At 43.3% G+C, this 24,000-nt stretch overlaps 1 protein-coding gene across 10 annotated transcripts in view; it reads left to right on the forward strand.

Annotated features, from left to right (window-relative positions):
• Positions 1-24,000, forward strand: part of LOC143286719 (uncharacterized) — a 77,235-nt gene that overhangs the window by 29,825 nt on the left and 23,410 nt on the right. Inside the window, exons 1-7 of one of the 10 annotated variants that reach the window (XM_076594415.1) lie at positions 6,361-6,503; positions 8,266-8,357; positions 12,034-12,105; positions 13,763-13,847; positions 15,811-15,855; positions 18,455-18,496; positions 20,465-20,668. In XM_076594415.1, the coding sequence (XP_076450530.1) occupies positions 8,299-8,357; positions 12,034-12,105; positions 13,763-13,847; positions 15,811-15,855; positions 18,455-18,496; positions 20,465-20,668 (507 nt within the window). In that variant the 5' untranslated portion in view covers positions 6,361-6,503; positions 8,266-8,298. Of the gene's footprint in view, positions 1-6,360; positions 6,504-8,265; positions 8,358-12,033; positions 12,106-13,762; positions 13,848-15,810; positions 15,856-18,454; positions 18,497-20,464; positions 20,669-24,000 lie in introns of those variants that run through there. The other 9 variants (XM_076594414.1, XM_076594419.1, XM_076594416.1 and 6 more) reach the window with 9 other exon arrangements.

Here is a 24,000-nt window from a genome sequence, read left to right on the forward strand (position 1 = left end):
AACTCACTCGTACGCAGACACGGATGATCTTAAAAAGAAATACGCACAAAGACAGAGAGAGAGAGAGAGAGAGGGAGGGAGAGAAAGGGAGAGGGAGGGAGACAGACAGAGACAGAAAGAGAGACAGAGAGAGACACAGAGAGAGAGAAAGAAACAGAGAGACAGAGACACAGAGTGACTACGAGGTACTTTCTGATAAATGAATATCCTGTGTTTATGGGGAGAGGGGAAAAAAATACGAGCTTCTTCATGGTTGTTTTTTTTTCTCTCCCCCATCTCTGCTCTGCAGTCAGAGAAAAGTTATTTTGGGAGAACCGCCTGTAACAAGAATAGATAGCACAGCTCGACGAACGTCGACTTTCACCCCCACCCCCAGCCCCCTTCCTCACCACCCCCTCCATACCCTACCATTTCTGTCACCCACCATCTCTCCCTCTCTCACTCATCCGCACAGTTCTCTCTGATGGAAGTATGAAGGCTGGAGTTGCTTCCCTTCCACTGTTAGCGTCGACGAGAAACTCCTTGCTTTTTTGGTGTTCTGTTTTTGTTTCCTGTTCACTTGTTAGGAGGTCTACTTGGCTGGCTGATTACTATCACTTTGTTGCAATTAATGCTGTTGCCATCGTTAAACTTTGATTTTCCATTTCAGCTGTCGTTGTATTCGGAAGACTACCTGGTTGGCTGATTACTGACTATTACTTTGTTTCTTTTAATACTGTTGTCATTGTTAACCATTTATTTTCCATTTCAGTTGTCGCTGTAACGTTTGTTCTGGTTCGGGTGATTGCATTAGATTTTGCGCTACGATGGTCAGGATTTTCCTTCTTATTGTTAAAAATATGTCTGTCTATCTATCTGTTTTCCTTCTTCTTGTTAAAAATCTATCTATCTATCTATCTATCTATCCCGTAGTCTCGTAGTCCGTGGGTGCACCACACATTTGGCAACCAGCCTCCTCCATCCCTTGCGGTTGTCTGTCCATCCGACTGTCTCTCTCAGGGTCAGACCTACCTGTCCACTCTGAAATGTTGTCCACCTATATCTCCTTCTGCCTGTCTCTCTCAGGGTCGGACCTACCTGTCCACTCTGAAATGTTGTCCACCTATATCTCCTGCCTGTCTCTCTCAGGGTCGGACCTACCTGTCCACTGTGAGATGTTGTCCACCTATATCTCCTTCTGCCTGTCTCTCTCAGGGTCAGACCTACCTGTCCACCTATATCTCCTTCTGCCTGTCTCTCTCAGGGTCAGACCTACCTGTCCACCTATATCTCCTTCTGCCTGTCTCTCTCAGGGTCAGACCTACCTGTCCACTCTGAGATGTTGTCCACCTATATCTCCTTCTGCCTGTCTCTCTCAGGGTCAGACCTACCTGTCCACTGTGAGATATTGTCCACCTATATCTCCTTCTGCCTGTCTCTCTCAGGGTCGGACCTACCTGTCCACTGTGAGATATTGTCCACCTATATCTCCTTCTGCCTGTCTCTCTCAGGGTCGAACCTACCTGTCCACTGTGAGATGTTGTCCACCTATATCTCCTTCTGCCTGTCTCTCTCAGGGTCAGACCTACCTGTCCACTCTGAAATGTTGTCCACCTATATCTCCTGCCTGTCTCTCTCAGGGTCGGACCTACCTGTCCACTGTGAGATATTGTCCACCTATATCTCCTGCCTGTCTCTCTCAGGGTCGGACCTACCTGTCCACTCTGAGATGTTGTCCACCTATATCTCCTGCCTGTCTCTCTCAGGGTCGGACCTACCTGTCCACTGTGAGATATTGTCCACCTATATCTCCTTCTGCCTGTCTCTCTCAGGGTCAGACCTACCTGTCCACTCTGAGATGTTGTCCACCTATATCTCCTGCCTGTCTCTCTCAGGGTCGGACCTACCTGTCCACTCTGAAATGTTGTCCACCTATATCTCCTGCCTGTCTCTCTCAGGGTCGGACCTACCTGTCCACTCTGAAATGTTGTCCACCTATATCTCCTGCCTGTCTCTCTCAGGGTCGGACCTACCTGTCCACTCTGAGATGTTGTCCACCTATATCTCCTTCTGCCTGTCTCTCTCAGGGTCGGACCTACCTGTCCACTGTGAGATGTTGTCCACCTATATCTCCTTCTGCCTGTCTCTTCTCCTTGCTCCCTGCACTGTTCCCTGCAGGAAGGTCTTGGCCAGTCCTGGTGATCGTTGTTAAAAATACTTTCGCTCTTCCTCTGTATCCGACCTCCCGATATTTTCATTTTCCGTTGCTTCTCTGTCACTCAAAAGAGTTAACGGGAATAAACTTTGTCATTAGACGAGAGAGAGAGAGAGAGAGAGACAGACAGACAGACAGACAGACGGACACAGAGACATAGTTGTTGGCTTAACACCATATTAACCGCAAAAGTTATCTCAGGGTGTTTTTAAAATCAAAAGAGGCATCATTTTAACAAGCAGTTTTAGAGAGAGAGAGAGAGAGAGAGAGAGAGAGAGAGAGAGAGAGAGAGAGAGAGAGAGAGAGAGAGAGAGAGAGGTGGCAAATTTGTTTTAAAACTCTACAGAATAACAGTCTACCGAAATAAACTATTCAAAACGACATTTAATCATAGAATGTTATCTGTCGTCCTCATTTTCAACATGTTGCTTGTCATTAACTTACTAACAGGACCAACCTCAATGAGAATATCATCGCTCTCTCTCTGTCTCTCTCTCTCTCTCTCTCTCTCTCTCCGTGTTCCCCAACCCTCGTGCGTAACAGGAATGAAGATAACGATGATGATGATAACGATGGTGTTGATTTTCACAGATGGCACGGCGTTCAGGTAATTAGAATAATGTATGGCAGTGATAATCTGACTGAAGAAGACGTTCAGTTCAGAGTTCCACGTGTTATCATCATTATCATCATCATCATCAACATCAAAAGCAGCAACAGCAGCAGCTGAGAATTATCATCATTACCATCCTCCTCATCGTCGTCTTCATCATCATCAAGATCACCGCCACCACCACCACCGTTCTTTCATTCATTAGCACAAGCATTTACAAAGTGCTTATACAGTGGCGCCGCAAAACGCCAACACACGTTAACTCACTCAGTACGGCCAGTCCTCTCTTCTCCTCTGCACAGACCCCTCGGATGTCCAGTGGGTGTCTGAATGACCCAACCTTTAGCTTCCGTCGTCAGAATTGTGGTATTCTTTGTCAACATTCACCTCTTCAGTATAAGAGCCTTCCACTTGCACTATTTTGATGATGGTAATTGGGGTGAAACGCTGTTAACGTCGTCTCTTTCGCCGTTCGTATGGAGAGAGTTAAGGGAATGGACATAGAGACTACGTGATTTAATCCTGTATTCTCTCTCTCTCAAACACACACACACACACACACACACACACACACGCCAGTCTCCCGTCTACTTCTGACAGTACACTATTTTTAGCCACAACTGGTTCGTAAATTCTTTGATTGGTTAGTAAGTCCGTTGATTGACTAGTTATCTGACCAGCTAGTGAGTTAATCACATGGCGTTTGCCTTATCTTTCGAAAGGAAAGGTACCTTTTTTTCTCAAAAGCAACTTACAGTAATTAAGAGAAGTAGGTGGCTAAAATCAAAACATTTCTCTCTGTTTAAATTTTTAAGGTTACTGGAACACAAACTGCGTCATCTGTAAAACATAAATCTGTCTGCAGGTTACGAAAACAGAAACTGTGTGTTCTGTAAAATTCATCAATTTGTCTGCAGATTCTTGAAAAACAACACACACACACACACACACACACACACCACCAAAAAACGAATACAACAGATGTTACACATAAGATTTCAAATTAATATTTCTTTTTTTTCTTTTTTTTTTTTTTTTTTAGAAGCCAGGCCTAAGGTAAACCCACGCAAAACACTCATAAAACAGCGTATTTATTCATGAACAATAACTTTCTTTTCCATTCATCGTCGCCCTTTTTTCAAAGTCAGAACACACTCAACACCCCATTACGTTTTGGTGGGTTTTTTTTTTTTTTTTGTGTGTGTGTGTGTGTGTGTGTGTGTTTTGGGTGTTGTTTTTTTTGTTGTTTTTTTGGGGGGTGGGGGGTGGTAACGAAAAGAAAGAACCTTCTGTAAGCTTTTTCAGCCCTTTTCGCTTTCAGACAGCGGAACGCTCACTCAGCTGTCGTTAGGGCTTGGGGGGGGGAGAGGGGCGCGGGGGGCGGAGGTGGGGGGGGGGGGGGCGTTCAACGTTTTCAAACTTGGGTTTGCGTAATGCACACACAGCACGCCTCGCGCCGCTTCATCTTATCACCGCTTCTCGCAGTGGGCCGATAATGTTCAATTACAGCCATTCCGCCAGAGTTGAGGGCCTTGGGGCCGGGCCAGACTGGGCTGGCTGCTTGCTGTACGTCAGTCTGTCTGGCATCGCTGTGTGCCAGAGAGCTCCGTGAAAATGTTCACAACGTTTTCAACAGGGGTAGGGAGAACTGGGGGAGTGGAGTGAATGATGGAGGAGAGAGGGGGAGTTGATGGGCTTGGAGAGGGGTAGGAAAGAAGAAGGGTGGGGGTTGGTTGGTAGAGGGCGGGGAAGGAGGGAGGGGGGAGGTTGCGTCAGGGTTGTATCATCAGGTTTGTATCATCGGGGCTGTATTGAAGGAGAAAGGGGCAAGTAAATGAGGGAAAGGGAGGGGCAAAGAGACAGACATACAGACAGAGAGAGGGACAGAGAAATAGAGAGATAGAGGAGCCACTGACCAGTATGCACCAACATTTCCTTTTCCAGAGAAAATAATGTCATTATGGAAAGTCATCAGCTTTGCGACGGTCTCACCTATCGGCAGAAGCGAACCAAAGGTCATCGTTACTGCGGCCTTGACCTGCAGTCAGTGTCACCCAGCAAGCCATGAGCTCACAGGTCTCGCAGAGATGTATATGCTTGTGGTGTTTCATCAACATCTGTCAAGTGGCTCAAGGGAAAATGAAAGAACAAACACGAAAACACTTTGGCTGGACCTGTCCCTCCACCCTTACCTCACCTCTATTCTGTCCGTCCGTCTTTCTTTTTTTTCTTCCTCCTCCCCCTTGCCTCCTTTCTTTCTATTATGGAACACCCCCCCTCCTCCCCCGACACACGGACACTGCTCCAGGCTAAACTGAGAAATCACTGTTCCTAAACAGACACACGTGCTTGCACGTCACGACTGAACTGGTACAGACGTTTTTCACGACTGTGGTGAACAACTGGAGAACAGATTGTACACGAACGTTCTGGAGTCCTGTCTGTCGGCTATATTGCCCACAACTGTCAGGAGGATTTTGGAGGCAACATGAACAGAACTAAGAAACAAAACTCTGCACATTGTGACCGTCAGTTCTGCTTTAACTCACTCAGTACGGCCAGTCCTCTCTTCTCCTCTACACAGATCCCTCGGATGTCCAGTGGGTGTCTGAATGACCCAACCTTTAGCTTCCGTCGTCAGAATTGTGGTATTCTTTGTCAACATTCACCTCTTCAGTGTAAGAGCCTTCCGCTGGTAATATTTTGATGGTGATTATTGGGGCGAAACGCTATTAACGTCGTCTCTTTCGCCGTTCGTATGGAGAGAGTTAAACAAGCGTCTGTCGTCTCGTGTTGTCTTTTCTGGACCTCTAAACAGCTACACTGTCATCATGAATGTTGTTTTTGACAGTTCTTATTGATATTTGTGTCTTATGTTAGACACCTGATGTTGACAGTCAGCTTTTTTCAATACTTTGGTTGGCTGTTTGAGGTTGAAATTTGTTTTTGCCTTGTCTGTTGTATACGCTGCCCGTATGGAAGGCAAAAGAAAGGGGGTGGGTGGGGGGGAGAATGGAGATGGGGGGCTGGCTGGGGGGTTGGGGGATGGGGAATATCAGAAGGGAAACCAAGGGAGCTACAGATAACAGCACTGTAACAATTCTGACCTCTTGCATGCTGCAACATTCTGCAGGGGGCAGGGGCGGGGGGGTAAGGGGAGAGGGGGAAGGGGCGGGAGGGGGAACAAGGGTCAGGCATGCGGCGCATATGTTTGGTTCCCATAGCAACGGCTTCTCTCCCCCCCCCCCCCTCCCTCGGTTTGGTTGCCATAGAAACGACTCACCTCCACCCCCCTTTTTCTTTTACGGCCGAAAGAGTCCGACCGCATACCTGGACAGCACATGTTCTGCAGGCCCTGTCTGCGATGGGCATCTTCCCTGATAGTGGCGGATTTGGAATCTGAGTCATTCGCCGTCCGTGGGCGAGCGAAATACCGTCCTCAAGAGTGTTGTTGTGTGTGGCTTGGCAGCTGTGTGCTGGCGTGAAACACGAACCTTTCGTGTCCAAGGTACATGTTGCATGTCTCTCTTCTTCTTCTTCTTCGCTCGTGGGCTGCAACTCCCACGTTCACTCGTGTGTACAGGAGTGGGTTTTTACGGGTATGACCGTTTTTACTCCGCCTTGTAGGCAGCCATACTCTGTTTTCGGGGGTTTCGCATGTTTCATTCTTTGCTGGAACTGAATTCTGATCGTGAGGTAAGCGGAAGTAGAGCCGTCTGATTGCTCGACCATACGTTTCACTTTGTTTGTTTACTGACTTAATGCTCTCTATTATTTACCCATTCGTTCATTCAATCATTGACTTTTTCAATAGTTTTCCTATTCAGGTTATTGGAGGGTGTGTGTGTGTGTGTGTGTGTGTGTGTGTGTGTGTGTGTGTGTGTGTGTGTGTGAGTGAGACAGACAGAGAGAGAGAGAGAGAGAGAGAGAGAGAGAGAGAGAGAGAATTTCGCTTTGCCCATATCAACTGCGTTAACGAAAAGCTGTCGCAACCCCGTCTGCCGGTCATAATATGCCGGGTGGAAACGGGGGATTGTTGTTAAATACATCTCCAAGACATCCCAGCATGGAATCGATTAATCGCATTTCCTTTATGTCCCGCTATGTATGCTACCATCTTACTTTTTCCTTTAAAAATGTCGTTTTTTTCAATTCGTTGTGTTCAAAGTTCGACGCAAATCAATTAACAGTGTGAAAATACAGTGACGAAAAATGCAGCTTTTGCTTTCTCGCTAGCCGACCGTTCGTGAACAGGAAGTGAAAATATCACACACACACACACACACACACACACACACACAGAGAGAGAGAGAGAGAGAGAGAGAGAGAGAGAAACATTGAAGTTTAAACGAGAGAGGGAAGAACCGAACCGGGGGTGGAAGAATCCCCAAAGGTACTCACTTCATTACGTAGGCCTTTCACCACGCCAAGAGACCTCCACAGTCCCCTACCCTGTGTCTTTGCCTCTGTCTGACTCTAGGTAGGCCCATCTTTTTCACGGTGTGCGTCTGGAGGTCTCTCCGCCAGGTGTTTCTTGGTCGGCCTCTTTCTCTTCCCTCGTGGGTTCCCTGGGGAAGGATTGGGTAAGATGATCCAAAGATCAAGATATGGTTTACGTGTTGGTGCGCCAGAGTGGACTGTGAGTTACACTGAGTGCCTGGGTTCAAAACCAGTGCCGTACACACCTGTTCTGCTGACTTTGGTGTTCAGGTCACTGATCTGGGTTTAGTGTGTGTGTGTGTGTGTGTGTGTGTGTGTGTGGTTGTGTGTGTGTGTGCAATCGCATTTCGTTTCAGCATATATAGAAAATAAAAATTGGTCACATTGATGAAATAAATCTGGCTGTGAGCTCTTTAAAATGTTCAGGTTTTTTTAAACGAATTAGTTGTTTAACAGTTCTTTCGTCAACCAGATTTGGACGCGTTTAGACTTGTTCCATAATCATCTGACAATCCTCTCAGTTGGCGAATCGTTTGATTTACCTGGGCGGCATTTTGATAGCTTGGAATTTCAGCCTCTCTGACATAGACCACTCACTTAACTCCATCTGCCATTCACTTAACCCTCCCTTCTTACCTCACATTTAACCTAACTTGACCACTCATTTAACCTCATTTGCTTCTCATTTGCCCACGCATCAACAACCTTCGGAAACGTTTCCTGTTCTGAATGTGTAGTGTAGGTATGATTTTGTACGTTTCAGCCTTTTTGTCACGTGCCAGTTGTTGAACTTGTCAAAAGCTGCCTTTTGACATGTATGCTTTGCATTCTGTATTGATTATGTATCGGTTAGTGCAGAGACTAGTGTGTTTCTATATTTGTTATAGGCATAATTATGAACAACTTGTTAAAACACTGAGTATGCTGTCGTCCTCTGTTAAAGCTTTTGCGACCAGAAATAAACGTTTTTCCAGTCATGCGCAGCTTTTTGACACGATAGTTGTTCTGTATGTTTCAGCCTTTTCGACCGAGACCACCAGTTTGACCAGCCATGAGTTCCCTAGAAGAAAGACGCGAGGCTAGGCGCCGCAGACGCGCTGCTGAGGAAGAGTGAGTGATCGTTTGAATGATGCATGGCAATCCTGTAGTGCCAAAAGTGACAAATGGAATACCAAAGTTTTTGTGTTCATCTGAAGATACATGGTAACTTTCTGATGCTAAAACTAAAAAGTGACAGATGAAGTGCGATACTGTTCATGTATATTTGAATGGTGTATGAAAGCTTTTTAATGCCAAAAGTGACAGACGAAGTGTCATGCTGTTTGTGTACATTTGTATGATCAATGAAAATCTTTTAATGCCATAAAACGACAGATGAAGTGCCGTACTTTTCGTATATTGACGTCGTAGGTTTTTTGCTTTTTTGTTGTTGTTGTTCTTGTTGTTTTGTTGTTGTTGTTTGTTTTGTTTTGTTTTTTGTTGTTGTTTTTTTTGGGGGGGGGGGGATCCGGGGGGCCGGGGGGAGGGAGGGGGGCATAGATTTGACATTCTGGGTGAAGTGTGGCAAAATGTAAAACACAATTAGCAATGCAGCCTCAACTTTGCCTGTATGAATGCGTAAACACACATATCGAAAACTGGTCAAATTTTGTAAAGGTCAAAATGTTGCAGTTGTTATGATGCCATCGATAATGATTTAAAATATGAATGTGTGAACATGCACAAATGTCGGTGTTGTTTTCAATTAATGTTGTCATGTATACGATGCTATGTAAATAAGGTAAGTACGCTTGTATCTGAATATTGTTTTGATTAATACTCTTTTGATCAATACTGTCATATATATGATATGATACTCTACTCAGTGTACATAATTATATACTTTTCTGCACGTCAGAAAGGTCGCGGGTTATGTTGTAGTTTCGTGGTGGTTGTTATAAACCGAAATTACTTGTACTGGATATCCTGTCAGGACGAATATTTAAAGCATGTTTCAGAATGCATGGCATGCACTGATGTTTTTTCTTCTCTCATCTCTTCTGTTTGTATCTTCTCCTTTGTACAGACATGCGTTTTTACAATAATGATGCACTTTCATCGTAAATATACAAGAAAATACACTCACGGAGTTGCTGCATGCCTAACTGTTTTACAAGATTTAAGCTTCTGAATTCACACACACACACACGCGCGCGCGCGCGCGCGCGCGTTTGTGTTACATAGAAGAAAAATGAGGTGAAAGAAAGAGAAGGAGAGAGAGAGAGATAGATAGAGAGAGAGAGAGAGAGAGAGAGGGGGGGGGGGGTAAATGATAACAGAAGGAATGAAGTGGGAAACAGAATAGCAAGAAAAGAAAAAAAAGAAAGAAAGAAAGAAAGAAAAAATAAAAGAGAACAGCTGGAGGCAGACCTATTAGTTTAGGGATACGAGAATAGATGGCAAATTACGTGACGTTCATTCAGAACACGGTCATCTCTGCATGTGCTAACGAAACCTATTCCTGACATTTTTGGCTGATTTCTTTTCTTTCTTTTTCCTAGGTGTGTGAGCCTGACACTTACTGTACAATCACTGCTTCTGTCTTGAGTCTGATGGACAAGTATACATTTACACAAGAAAAATAACGATGCATGTCGAGAACTGGTTAATAGGTATTAATTTTTAATACAATGTTGTATTGCACAATAACGTACTACGCTATTGCCTATGTTGTTCTCTGCTGTATACACTATTGTATTGTATCGTGTTGTGTTTATGTTGAGTTATATTCATTAGCATTCTGACTTTTATTGCGTGATAATGTACTGTATCGCAGTGTATTATACCTTACTCTTTGTACGGTATTGCTTCGTATTGTTTTGTATCTAACCGACTCATAAATTGTTGGACCTCATGTCCCACTCTCGTCAGTTACACAAAGCGTGTACACCACAGAAAGTATGTGGTGAGCTATCCTTTTGTGACAGAAACAGCGTCTGCTATAGCTGATGTGTGAAGCAGTTTTTGAAGCAAGCAGAGCGCTTGGTTACACTTTAAAGACAACACTCGGTGAATTGTCTCATATATGATATGATGAATTAGCCAAAGACAGGGGATGATAAAGTATTCTCCAAAAATAGGATATAAAGAATTGTCTTTCAAGGACTGAGTAAGATAAATTGTCTTTAAAAGATAAGTGGAACTGCTTGACAGGCAAGAGATAAAGCCTTGTCCAGATGATATAATTATTAATGTCTTCGCTTCCGCGTCACGTCGACCCTAATGGTCGTCACTGCTGTTATTTTATAGCGGAATGTTCGGCAGAGTGGTGGCTCTTCCATGTCTGATGCAGAAACTGTTTCTTCGAAAGAAAGCCAGACACAGACACTGGTGATGACAACGCACTGTGCAGGTTGCCAAGTTGTTGGCGAGTTTGGCGTTTATTTTTATCGCAAGCTTCTGTCTGGGTAACAACTTCCGTGGACGGATTTAGAGCACCATCACCTTCCCCAGCGCTCCCACCCCTCCCGGTCCTCCAGATACACATTCTTGTACGATGGTAGTTTTGAGGAAGGTGATTTATTTATGCTGGGGTACTTTGACTTTTTTTTTTTCATTTTGTACGATGGCTGATTACTGTCCATCTAGTTTCTGTGCTTCCCGCTCCCTCTTTGTTTATCTCTCTCACACACAGAGACAGACAGACACAACACACACACACACACACACACGTACGCACGCACGCACGCTCACACACACGGCCATATTATTCCTTTCTTTCCAATTGTTGATTGTTTCAGCAAATAAAACAAACAATAAATGCAGAGAGGGACGGGGGCACGGGTGTTAGCATGCCGGGGACTTTTCGAAATAACCCGTGTTTGCTTGCCATTGCTTAAAATACTAACCTTGCAATGAATAAACATATTGTAACTTACCTTAAAAAGAACCCATACACGCAGGAGTACACTCATGCAAAGATTAAATACAAATGTAGGAAAATTTGAATAACCAATATACTGGCTTTTCTTACGCTAAACATACGATAATGTGGATCGGTTCTTACATATTTCTGTATTCCTATAACCATTTAAACCATTTTGTTGTTGGTTATTTATAATCTACTCATACAAAACTTTTAAATACAAAGTTAAGATAAATTAAATCACTATAACTGACGTTTGGTTCTGCAAGAATTTTTTTTCAAAAAGTTCACATTAATAAATCAGTGGGCAAAGGGTTCTCTCTGTCTGTCTCTCTTCTGTCAGAATATATCTTTCTTTGTTTAATAGTGTTTCTGTTTTTGTTTTTGTGTTTGTTTTTGTTATTGTTTTTACTAATAAAAATGCACGTTAGATAGAGGATTTAACCAAGCAAGTAATGGATCGAACAAATAACAGAGGAAAAAGACAACTCATATACTCATCGTCTCCCTTCACAACTCACCATACCTCTCCCTGTTTTTTCATCTTCTCCCTGTCTCCTATTCATCCTTTCTCCCTCGCCCCCAATTTTATTTTTCATTTCCCTGGTCTGCATCATCGCTGAATTATATAACAGCAAAACACACACGTTCTAAAACAAAGAAGTAGTAGTAAAAAAAAAGAAAAAAAAAAAAAAAGAAACGATTTCTGTAGACTTAGTGTGCACTTTGTCTTGTTTTCCTATTTGTTTTTGCCATCGAATTTTAGTTCTTACCTTTTCACCTTGCCGTGTTTTCGATCCCCACGTGTGCCTTCCCTCCCTTTCCATCCCGTGTGCTGTGCCGTGCTGTGCTGTGCTGTGCTGTGCTGCACGTGCAATATAGAGCGGCTACTGTCAACGGTGGCGAGGATGACCTTGAACGGAGACGCCGGGAGCGCAGAGAGGCCAGACTGAGGTAGACTGTATTCAGCGGGATGGAGTTCGAATCCTAGGAGTGGAGCCTGTTTTTTGAAATTATGGGAATGCAAAGAAGAGTTAAAACAAACAAACAAACACACAAACAAAAAACCATGATTTGTTAAACACGCTGGTACCTACGTATTAGGTCTCACACACGCAAAAACGCGAGCCAATACACACACACACAAACTCCTCCTCCTCACCCTTCACCCCCACTCATCCTCTCATGACACAGCACACTGTATCGTAGACAACTGTCGGAAAAGCAATACAGTTACCTTTTATTCCACCAAAAGGTGAACCAGCACTTCAGTAACAATAACTGTTTGGTAGAAACTGAGAGTCAAGACAGTGAGGGCTAAGTTACAATGGATTAGAAGGGAGGCAATATCTTGGAGTTGACAGAGTTGCAAAGGATGAGAAGGGAGACCGTTGCTTCGAAGGGAGACAATTACAATCATACAGTGGAGATTTGTAGTCAGCGCAGACACTTTGGGGGGAGGAGGGGGTGGGGGTGGGTCAGTGGGAGAGACAAACAAATAACATTGAAAGAAGAAACAACGACAAAAGGAAGATGAAACATTTTTCTTTCTTTTTTTTTTCTTTTTTTTTCTCTTTTTTTTTTCACTGTTGCCTGTTTGGTTTAACAACATTAATTCGCACTTCAGTATGAACTTGAGTATGATGTAGTTTTGAAAGAGCCCTTGGGGTTGGCTTGAATCTCACAAGAGAATCAACACCCTCGTGGTACTGTGACAGCATAGAGTATAGGAATACATGGTCTTCAGAATGTAGTATTTCATTTACGAAGTAGATTCTGATCTTAGTCTGCTGTGCTGGCTTCTTTTATTTTGACCAGGCCTCATAGATTCAGCGTGTGCAACGGCTGGTGACTTTTAATAGACTGTTTCATCGCTTTTAAAAAACAGATTTGAGCTTTCTTGTTTCGCAGTTGGTTTGGTTTGATTGCAGTTAGTGTGTGTGCACACTGAGATTTAGTACTTGTTAGAGTTGTGATTATAGTTTGCTTAATTGCAGTGCCACTTACAATGGTTTTAGCATTCTAAATTCTGGGACCTATTGAAACGAACATTTTCGTGCGTTTTGTATAGCATTCTTATGAGAAATGATGTATGTAATCGACCCTTCTAATAAAAAAAAATTGGCACAATGCATCACAAAATGACCCCAGCGCATCATAAATTCGAATCGACTTTCTTTTTTTCCCTTTGCATGATTTGCAGGGCCAAATACGGAAAGAACGGCTCTGATTGGCACAAACTGAATGACTGAGTAATTGCAGACGATATTTCGGACTTGCAAGGTGGCGGCACGTTAGGTTAGCGACTGAATCCGCATGAAAAATTGAGTAAAATAAGCCTCAAAATAGAGTACAAAAAACCTGAAAATGGTTTACAACATCTACTTTTAGTAATATCGTTTTATCTGTGCACGAAAACTGCCGTTGAAATGGGTCTCTGAATTTAGGATGCTAAAATAGGATTTCGCCCAACTTTAGCTCACTGGCAACGTTCGGGGTGTCAATTTCCCTGCACACTTACGTTCTAACAGGCAACGCGAACTTCACAGAATGTTTACAGGTGAGAGAATCGGGAGTGATGTGTTTATCTTACCTGTGGGTATTTCTCCAGGGGTGGCGGCGACGACGCACCGGCAGAAGATACTTCCTCCCGCAGAAGTCGCCGCAACAGAGGCGGAGACGACGAAGCAGCAGAGGTAGTCATTGCTTTTTGTCGTCTGCTGCTGTGTGTGCTGGCGTTGTTTCACTGGGGGAAGGGGAACCACCTGATTTTGACTAATGAATGCAGTTTTCTCCCTTGTGTTACGTTTGACGTGGTGATTGGTTTTAGTTTATTTCATTTTATTTTGAACGCGTGATTATTATCCACTTATGTTAATATTTGGAATAGCCTAAAAAAGAAATTCACATGTCACCTAGGTTGACTATTTTCACACGCATTGCATAAGATCGGTTGATGTCCAGAGAAAATTTCATTTCTTCGTGATTTCTCGATAAAGAAACAAACAACAACAACAAAAAGCAACCAACAACAACAGAATCAACTTTTAATGTGTTATGCTTATAACATCGATTGTTTCTAGAGAAAGGTAAAGAGGACAGAAAAAGGGAAAAGCTGCCTAAAATATCCATTAAAGTTTGACAGTATTGCGGTCCAGATGTAATAACATCTACTTTGAGGGAATCATTCAATTTCAAGCACCCACACGAATAATTAACTGGGACATCAAAAGAACCCACTGCAAAACATGCTTCGACTGCTCGTCAATGATTATAGGATATAAATCTTGACTAACATCAGTAACATGACAAAAGTGGGTACACCACAGTTCAAAAATGCAGAAGATGAAATAGGTCAGTTATATGCTTTGACATTTCGATTTGCTCGGACTTTTTTTTTCTGACATCAGAAAATTGCATTCCTGTTTTGAGTTCATAAGCAGAGAAGCATTTACCTTGATTCCATTTACATGCACTCGATAGAGTAACTGAGCGTTTGCAGTGTGTTCATATATATATATATATATATATATATATATATATATATATATATATATATATATTGTTGCTTGATGTTATTTCAATGAAGTGCAGCTGGGAAAGTAACATTTGATTTCATTATTTTACGAGTGTTTGAAGTGGTGTGTGTGGTTCACTTAACTCCAAATAGAAAAAAAAAGATAAGGTGGAGTCCCTTGAGAGGTTGGGGTGGGGAGGAGCGGGGTGTGTATATATCATTGTTTAACAATCATGTGCAGTGGTTTTAAATTGTGTTTGCTGTGATTCACCCTGATAATTATGCATTTTATTAATTTTAATTGGTTTCAAGGGAGAGGGAAAAGATTAAGGAAGGGGGCGGGACCACTCCAATTAATATTGTCATGTGATTTTTTTTCTTCTTTTTATCTGAGTGTTTGCAGTGATGTGTGCTAATATCCACTTTGCTGTGTTGCTGTTTATATGTATCAAAAAACGGAGAAGGGTGGGGTTGGAGTGGGGTGCCTTGCGGGGTATTTTATGTACATTTTTTTTTAATGTCAGACGTCAAGTTCGTAAGTTCTGAATTTCGTAGCAGTAGCACAGGTCAACATCTGAACTCACCCGAGGACAGCTCTTGTAAATTATAGATTGTCGAAAAGTTTGATTCAGGTTACCCATCTGTGTGATGTGTCTGTTAAAAAAAAGAAAAAGAAAAAAGGCAAACGTTTACCACACGATTAACACGCATTGAATGTTTGTTTTATCAGATCTGTTTGAAGGCATAAGATATGTTCATACTTTATGTATGGGCTGCCTAGAGGTACCAGCTTCAGCAAGCAGTAACTCAGGTACATTGTATCAGATCCGGTTTCAAAGATGGGAAGACCAGGTAGATAACGAATAAGGGGGGTAACAAAATTAACGATGGAGTGATCTCAAGCTCACTTCCTGGTGATAGGAAATATGCAGTTCACTGGCGATCAGAACATGTTCGTACCTTCACTGTGTGCCATCCGCCATGCTCATACTCACGTTGTGTGCCATTCGCCATGCTCATACTCACGTTGTGTGCCATTCGCCATGCTCATACTCACGTTGTGTGCCATTCGCCATGCTCATACTCACGTTGTGTGCCATTCGCCATGCTCATCCGGTGTGCCATGCACGATGCTTTTTCAGGAAACCACCAGCGTTCGTTCTCGTCGGCGGAGAGGTGGAGATGAGGTACAGAACATGTATACCCAGCCCCGTGCCCTGTCCCATGAATAACTAGTTGGTGTATGATGATTGGTCGTATCTCTGCACCCGTGTGCCTTGTACCATGTATACTCAGTCTCTCCATGTGCAAGCTCTGCCCGGTGAACGCGGCTTGTGCTGAGCTGCTGTTTCTAACCCTAGCAAACCACACCCCCGAACATCTCTTCTCACCCCAACCTCTCTCTCTCCCTCTCTCTCTCTTCCTCTACCCCCACTCCTCCCCCCTCCTCCCCACTCTCGCCCCTTTCTTTCCCCAGAAATGGTATTCTTCAAACAAAGAACATCACAACTTTAATGATGTCTGTTTTACACCATGAAACCCTTTCTTTCGTTCGAGAAAGGGTTTTTGTTGATCATGGCCCTTTTCATGAATACGCATATTTATTGGTCTGGTCATGTAATAACAATATCGTCAGTTTTGTATTGCTGGATAACTGTTGTATACTTTGTGCGCACTGACATCTGAGCTGGTCGAAGCGATATTGTTTTATAATACTGAATAACTGCTGTAAGTTGTTGTACACACTAACGTCTTCGTTGATCAAAATATGTTAAATAAAATCACGCCTACTTTTGTAAAGCTGAATAACTGTTGTATATTTTTTATATTCATACTAACATCTTAAGAACTGTCAAATGACGGTTATGTATTCAAGTGTATATTAACATATTTAGTGGTTGAAAGTATGACAAACATTAATAACAGGTGGAAAGAAAACTGATCTAATAATACTGGGGCATCGCGGATTGAACACTCTTCCGTTCTGTCTACACTCTCCCCACTGGCTCCGAAAAGGTGCATGGCCCATAAGGAACTCTTGTGAAGTTTGTCATACTCTCATCCTCTGTGCTTGGGCGGACAGTTATAACGATGTTTCTCACCATTTCACTTCACAAAATGATCGTAGTCTGGTACTGTCTCTGTTTCTTTTGATATTGTTCCATTGCTGTGAACAATGTGTTACAAATTCTCTTCATTTCTCCTTGAGTGAATATCGTCCCTCCTCACCCTCTACTCCCCCCCCCTCCCCGTCTCCATAGAATTATGACTTTTGTAGACGTATTCCCCCAAAGATCTTTTAAACTATATTTTCCTTGTTTTAAGATGTATGTCTTCAGCGTTCATGTGATCGACAACAGTTCCCAAGAATTCCCATTTTCCAATTCCCACTTTGCACAAAAGTTTGATGTAGCAAGCGTCTAACAAGGTTCACTGCAAATTTTCAACAGTGACCTTTTTTTTTAGAATAAAAATCTACATTATTCTGTTATCTGTTCTTGTGTTTCAACAGTATGTAAACATTTTGTTTATTCCAGTTTGTGCACTGTATACCTATATTCATTAAAAAAAAAAAAATAAAAAAATAAAATAAAATAAAACCAACCCCATTTGCTGACATTTGTTCAGATTTTACACGTTGCAGAACCGACAAACTATCAAAAAAAATTTTTTTTTAAAGAAACATACTAAAAATATATAAAAAGAATCCATGATCTTAACTGGTGATTTTCCCCACATGCTCTTCAAATCTCCAAACGTTTCTATCTATGCCATGTGTTATCTAAGTGTTTCACATTGTGACTTGACAATTTGTATGATGCAAATGCGGCACAACAGAATTCCCTCTCTTCCTAACCCAGTATCTTCCCACATCCAATACACGTTTAGCAGTGTGTTCTTCTTCTTGGTGTTGGCAGATGACTTATAGTCTGATATCAGTTTACCATGACTTGTTCAATATTTTATACACATTTTGCTCTGTTTTGTAGCTACTGCTTTTCATGCTGTTTAGCTACTTCTGTGAATCTGTTTCATTATGGATTATTATTGCAGTTTTCTCTGACTCGAGATGATACATCATTAATCGCCAGTTATTTGGACATAAATGACAGAAATGTGTTGATCTGCATGCTTGTTAGAAATTTAAGAACATATGTTAAGTGCAGAATCAGAACTTTCATAAACTGGTTTAATGATGGTTACAACATGGTATTATATAATTTATGTGTATGATGATTAATATAGAGCGATCTCTTTGTGTTTGTGATTTAGAAGTTTAGAACAAGATTACTAAGAAGGTGGGCTTTCTTGCTCAGACTTTATGTTCTTTTCCTATTGGGCGATGTAATATGCAGATAAGAGACAAGAATAAACATTTTTCAGTATGTGATATGATGTGTATCTGTATCAGTTCATTTTATGCTATAAAAGGGTTAAGTATAAACATATAAAATAGAAACTTTTGCTCTCTCTCTCTCTCTCTCTCTCTCTCTCTCTCTCTCTCTGTCTGTCTCTCTCTTACTGTTTTCTTTTTCATCTAACACTCTTTGTTGACATGTTTTCAATTTTGCTCTGAAATGTTTTGATTTTGGGTAGTTGGTTTGAATTGATTTCTTATTTTGTTTGGTGTTACGGTATCAGTAATTTCTTTTGAGCTGTCCTGGTGCTTGCTCATGATTCAACTAACCACGAAAAGCCCAGCAAGAGAAAGAGCAGAAGGGAGAGAAACAAGGGAGAGAAGGGACTAGCGGTACTAACAGAGTTAACTGATCTTTAATTCTCCAGGAGCCCGCTGCACCGACCCCCGCGGCTGAAGAAAAGGCTGAGGTTTGTTGTCGCCCTTGGCGCCGCCATCTTGTCGTCACGTGACAGTAGCATGGGGTTGATAGTGCTAGATGGTGGATAATCAGTAATGTTGCCGTGCACTTGTGTAGCTGACGAGATTCAAAACTACACATGTCAGATGAGTCTTCGTGTGGAGTGACACACAGTGTGTTAGATGACATGTACCAGAACTGAACTGTTCAGCTGTATGTTTTGTTGTTGTTTTTTCTTCTCTCCATGATAGTTTGATCGTCTGTGTTCTCGTGTTGATCGTCAGGTGTTCGATGAGCTCCTGTTAGGCACCCGTTATTAGTTTGCAGAGTCGGTGTAGTTGTCTGCATGGAGTGTGTGTGTTGTGTTGTGTTGTGTGTGTGTGTGTGTGTGTGTGTGTGTGTGTGTGTAGTGTGGTGTGTGTGTGTGTGTGTGTGTGTGTGTGTAATGGTGTGTGTGTGTGTGTGTGTGTGTGTGTGTGTGTGTGTGTGTTCATTCGCAGTGTTAACACGTAGAGTTTGAGTGGTGTGATAGCATGAACATTTCCCTCGACAGATGGTTAGTGTTTGTTCTGACTAAACCCCTTCAGACTGACAGGAGTGTCCGAGAGAACCCAGCGGAGGGAATTACCACGGATGTCGTACCTTTCTGTGCCACCTGTTTCAAGAGATTCTGAATTCTATCATATTTAGGACCCTGGTGCCATTTGCATTGCTTGGTTCTAACGTTTTGACAGTTACACGTGAGTAAATGCCTACGTTGACCGGACTACGCCATTGGTCAGTTCCATACAACACACAGTTAGTAGCGGGTTACGACCATACTAGGCTCTTCCGTCCGAGCAATGCAACTGGTTCCTGGCCCCTTACCTTGTCATTTCTACTAATGCATCAAACCCACCGGGATAAATAAATAAACATTAAAATGAACCTTGCGGAGTCGTACATCGAGCTGTGAAACCTCTAAACTGATTACTGGAGCGAACACAAATTTCTCTTTTGTTTTCATTTGGAGGTCTTCGTTCTATTCTTGACAGATACAGTCGATATTTTCTCTCTCCGACAATGGACGACGATTTTGCTGCTGACAAGTTATTTGAACAGTGACTGATTTTCAAAAGGAATCTTCAACATTAGAGAAAATTCATGGATGACAGAAACAGGGCCTCGTTGTATCGTTTTCACGTTATCCTAGCGTTGTTGGTTTTTGTTGTTTTCTCAGTTTTTTTGTTTTTTTCCTTCTTTTTGTTGTCACCCCATGCTTCTTTTTAGTGCTTGACGGAGCGCATTAGTCTTGTTAGTCATTTTGCGTTCTTTTGTTTGTTCCTTTGTTTTTCTTAGTTTAGTCATGCATTTTCTTTTTCAGTTTAATGTCATGTTATTGCATGTTTATTCTTTAAATGGAACGCGGCCGCACCTTCCTTATTATTATTTTTTTCCTTTTAATGATTTGTCAGACATGTTGGCGTTAGTAAGGACAAATAATTTGTTTTCTTTTCATGCCAGTGTGTATTTGTAATTCCTTTGTTTAACTTCTTATTTTTATTATTATAGATTTGCTGGCGTTTTTGTTTGATAATTCTGTTGGCTTTGTATTGAACCATTCCTAAGTTTATCTTAAAAGTTTTGTTCGCTTTACGTTTTGCTTCATTTCAGTTCATATATGATGCTATAGAGTTTGAGAGTTTTTTTTGTTTTCTTTCTCTGCAAGGAATTTACATGAACATGCACATTAACCAAAACATTGTGTGAAGGACAAAATGGTTTCGGTTTGTAAACACCCAGTGCAAAATTATCGAAAACGGTGGTCGTCTAATTATTTTATAAAAAATGTGTGTATATATATATATATATATATATATATATATATATATATATATATATATATATATATAAATGAAAAGATAAAAAGTTGTGCTAAAAATAGATGCTGCGTGTACCCACTCAGAGCCGGAAGTGATGAATTTTGTCCCTTGGACAGGAGCCTGCCGAGCCGGCGCCAGCTGCTGCAGAGGAAGACGATTCCGCCGCCCGGGAAGCGGAGGAGGCAGAGCGCAGACGCCGGGAGGAGGAAGAGGAGGAGGAGCGGAGGAGGCAGGAGGAGATGAGGAAACAGCAGCAGGAGGAGCAGCGCCGGAAAGAGGAAGAACGCAAGAGGGCGGAGGAGGAGGAGAGAAAGAGAAAGGTGAGTTTTCTCCGGTGTACTGCTTGTTTGCTTCTTTCTTTGTTGGGGGGTTTAATTAAGTGGGGGTTTTATTTTCAGAATTTCCGCCCTTTTTCGTACACAATTTCATTTACATGCACATAGTGACTCAGGGACGATATGACATTAAGGAAAAAAATGACATCACATCAAAATCTTGAACATATTGCAAATAATTAAAAAAAAAAATGAATGTTTTCTGAAATTTGGAGTCACTGATATCTCTCTCACATCTCTCTGTCTCTGTCCCCGCATCTCTCTCTCTCCCCCATCTTTCCACATCTCTTTCTCATATCTCTCAGTCTCTGTCACCGCGTCTCTTCCTCTCTCTCCCCTCTCTTTCTCTCCGCATCTCTCTCTCTCTCTCCTCCCCCCCCCCTCTCTCTCTCAGTCCTTGGTCCTGCATGTTTTTCTTTTCGCCAACAGAGTGAGCATGGTGAATATTTTACACAGGGGCCATTTCCCTTGCGCTCTTGTGGCTGCATGAATGTGTACGTTATTTCCTTTTGTTTGATTCCACTGGGCTGCATGTTTGTTCTGCTCAACATCACTTGGAATCATTTCCTGGTGTGGGCATGCTTCTGTCTTCACGTTAAGTGGTTGGTGGTGCCGTGTGTGGTTTCTGACTGGACTTTGCCCACGTGTTTCGATTTCTGTCCTTTTTCTTGTTCTGTTTTTTTTTTAAAAATTTTTATGTTCTTGGTGGGTGTGGCTGTTGTTTGGTGTTGGTGGTGGTTCCTAACTTCGGTGTGTATTGAGTGCTTTCTGTCAGTCGTTATTTCTCTCTCTCTCTCTCTCTCTCTCTCTCTCTCTCTCTCTCTCTCTCTCTCTCTCTCTCTCTGTCTGTCTCTTGTGTCTGTGCCTGTCTGTCTGTCTATCTTGTCTCTGTCTGCCCGTCTATCGGTCTATCTGTCGGTCTGTCTCTGGTCTGTTACCCCCCACCCTATCTTCCCACTCCCTGTCTTGCATGCTGCATGTGTTGCGTGTTGCATGATGCCTCCCCCCGCCCCCCTGGATGCGCTGCTCCCCGCATGACCTTGACCTTGCGAAGAGATCCAAGGAGGTGGAGATGGAGGTTCGCTGCGCGGCTCCCTCCCTAGCCTCCTCCCCAGACAGCGGCCACCCCAGCCTGTACTCCCCCTCCCACGCCGGGGGCCAGGGCCAACCGCAAGGTCCCCCCCGCTCCTCCCACAGCGCGCAGGCCAGCGTGCTGTCCGACGTCTTCAGCTTCACCAGCGACGACACTCTTAACGACGCCGCCACCGACCCTCGCCGTCTTCTGGAGGTGTCCAGTGACTACGACCTGGGGTCCTCCTTTGACGACTTCCTCCTCGGTGACCAGGACCGTGACGTCAAGTCTCCGCACGCCCTCCGCTCCTCGAGGTGCCGGTATCGTGCTGAAGGCAGACCTGTGGAACCTGTTGACAAGGGGAAGGTGGAGGCAAAGCCGTGGCAGTCTGTGCAAGGCTCGACGTCTGCTGCTTCTGGACAGTATTCCCCAGCGGCGGAGACCCGAGATGTGTCCTCAGAGACTCGCGTCGTGCACGGCCAGAAACGCCGTGGGGGAGGACCTGGGGAACGTGTGTGAAGAGTCTGGTGCTGTCAGTCCCCGGAAGACGAAGAAGCTGCAGAACACGACACTCCTCTGACAACGACTCTCCGGGAAGTGTGAGGCAGGAGTTGGAACAGGTGAGTCCTGCACCCAACGAAAGGGAGACACGCTCAGCTGATCATGACGGAGACCGTTCAGTGTCACCCGGGTCAATCAGCGCTGGGTCTGGAGCATCAGAATCAGATTCCATTCCTTCGCACTACAGTCACCAGCGGTCTCAATCCACGCCAGACGATGCCGGCAGAATCCAAGAGGCGGGGCACGAAAGATGCGAGTCCTCTCCCTCCAGCTCATCCGCCATGGGAGCTCCCCAGACCACGTCCACACACCGAGGCGAGCTGCAGAGACTGCTGAGAGTGAAGAAGGACGACCCCCAGGCTCCCTCCCTGCGGAAGATGCACAGTCAGGGAGACCTCAGCCCGGCCGGCCGCCCTGGCTCCCAGATCAACGAGATCATCAGCCAGCTCAGCAGCCGACTGAGAAAGCGGGAGAGTCGGCAGGACGCCCAGAGAACGCAGCATCACCACTTCTCCATGTACCGCTGTCAGAGCGAGCCGCTGGTGGCCTCCCTGCCGGGGGACAAGCTGGCGCAGTCACCCGGGGTGGCTCACCCCTCTCACGGAGCCAGGAGGCAGGAGGAGGCACAGGGTGGAGGGGGGGAGACAGCGTGTGCGGACCACGACACCAGCCACGTCACTTCCGGCGGTGACAAGGTTTCTCTGGGGAAAGAGTCCGTTCATCAGAGGTTGTCCTCACAGGTACTGCTTGGCTACACTTCCAGTTCACTTTAAAAAGAAAGAAAAAAGTTCAGAGTGAATCTACCACTTACTGAAATGGAAAAAACAAACACAGAAAAAATATCCGCAGATCCTAACTATATGATTATGTTTTTTTTCTGGTTGGAAGAAATATAACTTTCCAAATCCATTTTCTTGAGTTGTGATATGCTGTGCTCTGGTGTACTGCATTTTGCTAAGCTGATGTTTTAAGGTGACAAGAAATAAGTACCCAGTAATTGCACAAAGGCTAGCAACCAAATCAAGGACAATTGTTTCTCTTCGTATATAATGTAACCGCAATGGTTAAGCGGACTGTTACAACTGCCAGATTAATAGCTTATGTATTGGTTAACTGAACTATTACAACTGCCAGTATATATGATAGCTTATGTATTAATTAAGTGAACTATTATAACTGCCAGTAAATAACTATGTATTAATTAAGTGAACTATTACAACTGTCAGTGTAATAGCTTATGTATTCATTAAGCGAACTATTACAACTGTCAGTGTATTAGCTTATGTATTCATTAACTGAACTATTACAACTGCCAGTATAATAGCTTATGTATTGGTTAACTGAACTATTATAACTGCCAGTATAATAGCTTATGTATTGGTTAACTGAACTATTATAACTGTCAGTATAATAGCTTATGTATTGGTTAACTGAACTATTATAACTGCCAGTATATATGATAGCTTATGTATTAATTAAGTGAACTATTACAACTGTCAGTAAATATGTATTAATTAAGTGAAGTATTATAACTGTCAGTATAATAGCTTGTGTTTTCCAGCGTGACACAAACCTTCTTTTGTAGCTAGCCATGTTGCACAGTGAACGCATGATGACACTGATGTCTGTTTTCCGTATGTCCCCCCAGCATGAGAGTCACCACCAACCAGACCCCCCTCCCCTG

Source organism: Babylonia areolata, chromosome 10 (assembly GCF_041734735.1).
Source record: "Babylonia areolata isolate BAREFJ2019XMU chromosome 10, ASM4173473v1, whole genome shotgun sequence".
In the NCBI taxonomy this organism is placed as follows: Eukaryota; Metazoa; Mollusca; class Gastropoda; order Neogastropoda; family Buccinidae; genus Babylonia; species Babylonia areolata.